The 7,572-nt window shown below is 37.9% G+C and overlaps 1 protein-coding gene across 2 annotated transcripts in view; it reads right to left on the bottom strand.

Moving 5' to 3' along the window:
• Positions 1–2,189: 2,189 nt before the first annotated feature.
• The window catches only part of mbd5 (methyl-CpG binding domain protein 5), a 57,343-nt gene continuing 51,960 nt past the window's right edge, over positions 2,190–7,572 (bottom strand). For both annotated transcript variants that reach the window (XM_026159964.2, XM_026159965.2), the window contains exon 10: positions 2,190–7,488. In XM_026159964.2, the coding sequence (XP_026015749.1) occupies positions 7,426–7,488 (63 nt within the window). In that variant the 3' untranslated portion in view covers positions 2,190–7,425. The remainder of the gene's footprint in view (positions 7,489–7,572) is intronic.

The following is a 7,572-nucleotide window of genomic DNA, read 5'->3' as shown; positions in this document are numbered from 1 at the left end:
ACAACCATCTGCCTCTCTTCATTGGCAGTGAGGCGGTGGAGAGGGTGAGCAGTTTTAAATTCTTGGGGGTAACTGTGACCGAGGACCTGTCCTGGGGCAACCATATCACCTCAGTTGTACGGAAGGCCCAACAGCGCCTCTACTACCTGAGGAGACTGCGGAGCGCACACATTCCCAGATTTCTGATGTTGAACTTCTACAACTGTGCCATCAGCAGCGTTCTGACGTATGGATTTCTAGTGTGGTTCCCCAGCTGCACCAAGGCCGATCAGCAAGCACTCCAGCGGGTGGTGAAAGAAGCTGGCAGAATTATTGGAACAAGTCTGCCAGAGATCAGTAATATCTTCCCCACTCGCTGTCTGAGGAGGGTGCACAGTATCCTGCGGGACCAACATCACCCTGCGCGCCACCTTTTCCATCTGCTGCCCTCAGGGAGAAGGTACAGGTCTATACAGGCCAGAACATCCAGACTGGCCAACAGCCTGTATCCACAGGCTGTGAGGCTCCTGAACTCTCTGCCCCCCTCTCACGGACAATAACCATATCCAACTTCTTAATAGCAATGAACTGGTCTGCATTGGTGCATCATATCTTTATTCTCTTCCCCCTCTTCTTTCTTAAATAGATAACTATCATATCTGATATCATATCTCACAATACAATAATATTGAATGGGTTGCATTGTTGTATTTTGTCATGTTTCTCAGGTCTTTGTCTGAATTTCTACGAACATTATTGCTAAGGATTGTCTTATTGCATTGGAGTCACACTGGGTTAAATATGTACACTTGGGTTTTAAGGGGTATTTATTATTTTCTTCTTTTTTTTGGGTTGTATGGAAGCCCCAAACACAATTTCATTGTTCTTGACAATGACAATAAATAAATAAATACTAAATACTTATAAGCTAATATAGATGTAGAATAAAGGTAAACCAACAATTTGGTCCTCTAAAAAGAACTTATTTAAAAAAAATAGTAATTTCTTTCCCAACTGGCCGGTGTCGGTTCAACAAGCATCTAAAGTAATCCCAGTTTAGCTAACATTAGCCTTACACAGATGATAAAAATCAGACTTGAGAAAGCAACCTTTCCTACCTAGCTAGATAATCATTACCTCAACTTTACATTTTTAATAAATATATGTTGATACTTTATAAGCTAATATGAATATAGAATAAAAGGTAATCAACTTTTTTTTCTTGAACTGTAAAAATATGTTTTTTATATATATGTTAAAGATTTTTTCCAATTAACTAGTAAATAATTTGACAAATGTACAAGCTAGTCATAGGTAAAGCTTCACAATAGCTTTAAATAGGCTTCACACAGGTTCAAATTTAAGCAAGCAACCATATCTGACTAAATAGCTATTGCTAATCATTACTTAAAGAATAATTGTATATCTTAAAATAAATACTTTAATCCTTTCTATGTTAATATAGCTATAGAATAAAGTAGGGGAATCAAACATAAGGTCGGGGGGTCTGAATCAGCCTGGCAGACCCCAAACATGGCTTTGGAAAATGTTGAGGAGGAAATAGATTTTCTTTTTACTTTTAACAGTATTTTCTCAAGTTTAAGCGCTTTTGCTCCATTCACACTGCACCAAAATAAGTAATAGAAACACAATTAAATTACATTAAAGTCACTGTTTTGTTGTGAAATAACAAAATTTGAACAGTGTCCAAGTTAGTAAAAGCTAATATTCACTTCCTTCTTAAGAACTGCTCTGAGGCTTTTGATTATATTTAAACTTTATGTAGTATTCCCCACGTGAAAAATGTGACTAAATGTTCTGTGACTACTTTGAAAAACATAAGCATTTAATCCACATTTAATAAAAAAGGTCGTCTAGGGCTGCTGAGTAGGTCTAGTAGCTGGATGTTTTTCAAGCAAAAGGGCTTTTTGTGTGTGTGGTTTCAGGTAAATTTGGGGGCGATTTGAAGAGTGACAAACAGCAGATATTTAAAGAGTAATATTTAATATTAATGTTAAAAACCCTGCATATAAGTGTGCTTTCCTGCTTTTCCACTAGAGGCCAGTGTACAACAAGCTTTAAACTAGACTCGTGGTTTTACTCCAAACTTTCTCATTAATTTCCTCTTAGAAATATTTAATAACAAACCTGGGGGGGGAAAGCACCCGGCCTCCACAAAAAGGCATAAAAATGCACAACAAATCAGATAATTCAAGTAAGAGTGACCATGTTTTTAATATCTTAAACATCTGTGCAACATTTTTCAAAATGTTACATCACTGCATGACCTGTAATGTTTCACAATATTTACAAAAAAAATGCTGCGTACATCAAACCATTAAAAAAAGTCCAAACAATCTCAAAATAATGGACTCTGACAAACTATCCCTAGCCCACATTAATGCAAATAAAGAAAAATAAAAAGAGCAATCAAGTGCACATCATACTTCACGCAGGTCTATTTTTTGTAAAGTATATATTAGTGAGAAAATATATACTTAATTACAAGTTGAAGAAACAAAATACTGACAACGAAAGGATGGGAGATTTAAAGAGCAGAAACAAACACTGGAAAAAATAAAACTCACACTCACACCTCACACAATCACAGGTGGAAGGAGACAGGAGGGTAAAATAGACCGCACGGACCACCTCAAACACAAAAAATGCTTTGAACGCTTGACCACGAATTACAAGAAACCAATAACAGATCCGTAACACATGGGGTTCCGGTCACAAGTGCAGGAACCTGCATGTCATTGCACAAAAACCAAAAAAGAAAACATAATTTGTTTTGTTTTGTTTTTTTAAAAAGAGGTGGAGAGAAGGGGGAGACGAGGCAGAATGAACTTTACCGAAACAGCTCACATGTTCTCCACAGCGAACGTCACATTTTGGAAAACGGCCGGAGGACATCTCCTCCGAAGGTTTACAGTAAGACAAAATAACAAAACCTCGACTCTCAAAAGGGTGCACGCTGAAAATAACGGGGACGTGTTTTTAAACACATTCTTCACAGGTATTGCTTATGTTGTTGCCGCTGTGAAGGTAACAACAATGCCTTGTGTTCGCGTTTGATACTGATATTTTTAACAGTAAACAAAAGAGAAAAACAAAGAAAAAAAATTAGCTTTTTTAAAAAAAAAAACAAAAACAAAAAAACATTCTCAGTTTTTTTCAGTGTGCACAAAAACACAATAAGGTAGAGAGACATCTCATTGGAAAATACAGTACAACTTGACTTAAAAATGCAGGAATTAGATTAGACTTAAAGGCTCCATTTGTTATGGATATGTAGTCATAGTAGTGTTTTCATTTGGAAAGCACAGAAATGGATGTTTCAAAGGGCAATTATATATCTATATTTTTTTCAGTTTTTGTTGCACAAAATTTCACCCTTGATGTCAGGTAAAATAACTAATTTGTTTAAAAGGTCTTTTTAGTTCTTGCTGCAAAATATTGGCCTCTAATATCTGTAAATCTACCAAAGATGCAGATATTTGGCCGATACCAGTGTCCGTATGGATATTTGGCCAATAATGGTGCACCCCTTGTTTTAGAGGCTGACAAAGGGGAATCTGTTCTTTCAGTAGTGTATTATTTGGTTTTAACTTTTTATTTGTTAGAGTTCTTGCGTATAAAGTTCAAGTAACAGTATTTTAGTTCAAACTTTGAGGCTAATTGGGTTAACGGTTGTGGCTGGCGTGTAAAAATAAAGCTACACATCAATTTCTACTTCATTGCTCTCAGGTTAGAGCATCAGAAAAGATGACTATTAAGAAAAAAAGAAAGAAAGAAAAGCAAAACAGGCAACACAGAAGAGTCCAAACAATGAGAGATGCAGTGTTTCGCAGTGTTGATCTTTGCCATCGATTGGTAATATTGCACTTGGTTATTCCGTAGAGATTGCCGGTGGTTTTGATCCATTTCCAATACTGTCAGACCGATCGAATGATGATTCTTCTCAGCTTCAAACACTGATAACTTGTAGTGTTCAAACTGCATTTATTACCAACATCAGATGTGCATATTCATAAATAAGATGCTCTTTTTCTCTACCATGACACAATCTGTAACAAGTAAAAACATGAAGACTAGAAAACCTCACTGTAATTAAAAAGACTTATCTGTAACGTTCACTTCTTAAATAAGACAGAATATGACCTTTTTGTTTGTAATGGACTCTGAATACATGATCAATTCACTTGTTAAAAAAGGAAAGAAAACATACATATACACATATAAGGCTTGAGTTCTCAACTCTTGGTAGTATTATTGCCATCTAGCATATTTGTAAAGCTTAAAATAAATATGGAGTACTGTACATAAATAATTTACATCAATATGAAAAACAAACAACAAGGCCTCTAAAATGGAAAACCAAAATAAAATAAAAGCGCTTTCACTGCTCTGGAAAGCCCAGTTAGTGTTGCTTCAGATGCCTCGGAGGTCAGTTACTCTACTGAAAGCTGTGGGTAAAAACACGTGGAGAACAAAAATAAAAACAGTCACTGTACAAACAAGCATGTGAATATGATCGCGACAATCAATGACATGATCGTTCGATGCAGCCTGTGATTCTTGTTGCTGAAGGAAAAATCCACCCATGTTAATAACTGGCCAAAGTTTGTGGTTACAACACAAAGCAAACTGAAATTGTCTGCATTTTCAGATGTAGTGGTTTATGGTTTTTTGACTTCCAACAATGAGAGTTAAAGCTTTCAAATCTAAGAGCAGGGCTTATTTTACTCATCATACTGAAAATGGACCAGGATGAGTCTCTAAACATCTCACAGTGTGTTTATATGCATGTAGCGATGGACTTTTATGGTTTCAGTAATCAGGGAGCAAAAGATTTCTCCTGAAAAAAGCCATTTTACATGTAAGCACTCGAGTGACATGAAGTTAACCCTATGCCAACAGAGCATCCAGCTATGCCATCTGCAGATTTAAAATAATGTCAACCAAAACCTCATAAAAGAGGACATAGAAGAAAAAGTCTTAATTAGACCACTGATACATATTTCCCAATTAGTAGGTGCTAGTGCCCAATCTAGACCAGCTCTATGCATTTGCAACACAAAATACTGGTCCCAAACCTGGAGCGGCAGATGTCTGGGACTACATGAAATGCACAGTGATTTCAAACAGACAGCACACAGATTCTTTCCATTATGATTGTAGTTCCAGAGAACTTTCCCCAACCCTTGTTCAACCCCCAGTATCTACTACCTCTTGTTTTACAGTGTATTACAGATGCATGCCCCTCAAAAAACAACTTGTATAGATCCCAAAAACATTGGCATTAGCATGCCGCCCCCCCAACAGAAAACAAACACTAAAACAAAATGCCGGTCTCAAATTTGGACCCACTGGTGGGAGAAGCTACTGTAAGAAGTTACTTAAACTTGTACAACCTAATACTGTATTACATTTGTTTTAAAACTGTCAAAATGCGGGCTGGTCCTCAAGACACAACAAGGCAGAAGTGGCTGCGCTACATCCATCAAGCTGACGCCAAATCTGACGCCTATTCCATAGATTTTTACAAAATAAAGACTGCCACTCCCAACAGCACTGCAAAATTGCCAGTCACAAAGCTGGAACCACTGACATCAGAGATTATGGGCTGGGCTGCTATTGGAAATTGTGTTCACTGATACTACCCCAAGCTACTGTGTCACTGTGTAATGCAACCCTATGTGGGGTTCTCAAAGCTGTTTAAAGGTAAGCTAAAGGCATCTAAGACAAGACAAGATAGCTCAGGGTCATATTATCTGGTGCCAAATCTATAAATGCTAACCAAAGACCAACGGTCCAAAGGCAACCAGAAATGGCCAACCCCAATGTTGGAACTGCTCATGATATTAAATTTGGGATGGGCTACCTAAGAAATCCAGACACTTCACTCATGCACCCCTTGAAATTCTGTTCAAAATTAATCTCCTGCCACTGAAACAACCCCAACTCACTTGCTACCCGACGCTACGCAGCCTCAAAACTGGTTCCTCATTCCGTTATTCTGTGCCGCAACTCAGAAACCACAAAAAACCTCAGCCCCAAACCACTGAAATCATTAAATCTGGGATGTTTTTCAGAGATGCACCAAGACCACCAATATCCATCAATTCATCATTTCAGTAGCCTAAAATGGGCTAAAACTTGTTTTGCAATGTACACTTGTTCCAGTTAAAAACTCTGCACAGCCAGCAGATGTAACGTCAGCGGAGTTAACTACAGTGCATGTAAGCACGCTGGCAGAAAGAGCTCAACTTCTGAAGTCCAACATTAATTAATAGCATTTAATTTACAACAACATAAAAAAAAAGTCTTGCCGTTTCAGAAGCTGGACAACCCATGTTTAGGACTTTTCCCCCCCATCATTTTTACTTTAAATGAATGAACCTCTTCTAAAAACAATCATTGTGGAGGTTTTGGAAAATTAAGTGTCTGTGAGTGGATTTTTCCTTCTGAAAACACTCAAAAAAAGTTTTTGTTCATAAATTACAACACCTGAAAAACCCAGAACCAGACCAAGTAACGTGGTGACTGGTGGAGCCGGCTGGGGTCTCGGTGGGAGGGATACAGGCTGTGGGTGGACAGGGATACAGGGTGTGGGTGTGTGGGAGGGTAGGGATACAGGGTGTGGGTGAGGTGGGACACTGAACACTTTCTGCTGGTAAAGTTCATTCTGTGTTTTTTGAACTGTTTTTTCTCCCCATTACAAATGAACACTTAGCTGGAGTGACTACTGTTATGGTGAGCTCATGTCAGTTTCATCGCTGTTCCCTTACAAAAATAAAACAACAAAGAAAAGAAAAAGAAAGAAAAAAGAAAACAGCACATCTTACAGTTCATCATATAAAAGCTTTAGGCTGTATTCTTATTTATCCTATGCATGCGGCCATATGCGACCGCATTTCTGAATAGAAACCAAGACATTGGTACACTTCTGCTTTGTTTTGTACAATAAAAGATAAAATGTGCATTAGGTACGGTTGTACATGACATTGTACAATATTTACATACAATTCTTAATAGCATGAAATTTCAGGATTATCTATATACATATTGAAAATGTATCAGAAATATTTGGACTGTCTATTTTTCTTAAATATGTAAGGTAATGCTTGTAGCTTTTTTTGTTTATTTTACTATCTTATACTAGAAAAAAATAGTTAATTCAGTGAGCTGTAGACAAATTGCAACCGTTTTTGATGTTTTTCTGTATTCATGTTTTTTCCTACAGTCTATAAACTGTAGTGGTGATTGGAATTTCCAGCACCTTCTGTGGTCAGTCATTAAGTCAAGTTGATATCATGGAACAACGATGTACCACTGAAAGTCCACGTGTAGCACCTGTTAGAGAGCTCAGATCGCATCAAGGCTGAACGGACAAAGTCTCCGAAAGGCTCTGAGGACGTTCTTGGGCCAACACATTCAATGTTATCTGGATATCTTCCTCCTCTTCGGCTTGGGGAGCTTCACCTGACGATCCCTCGACGGGATCTGATGGCACACACACAGGAAACGGTGTGGTGGTGAATGCGGGGGAAACAGCAGTGCATGAGAAGAGAGGAAAAGCGCAAATAC

Source organism: Astatotilapia calliptera, chromosome 23, assembly GCF_964374335.1.
Source record: "Astatotilapia calliptera chromosome 23, fAstCal68.1, whole genome shotgun sequence".
In the NCBI taxonomy this organism is placed as follows: Eukaryota; Metazoa; Chordata; class Actinopteri; order Cichliformes; family Cichlidae; genus Astatotilapia; species Astatotilapia calliptera.
This window is presented reverse-complemented; position numbering and strand designations above follow the sequence as displayed.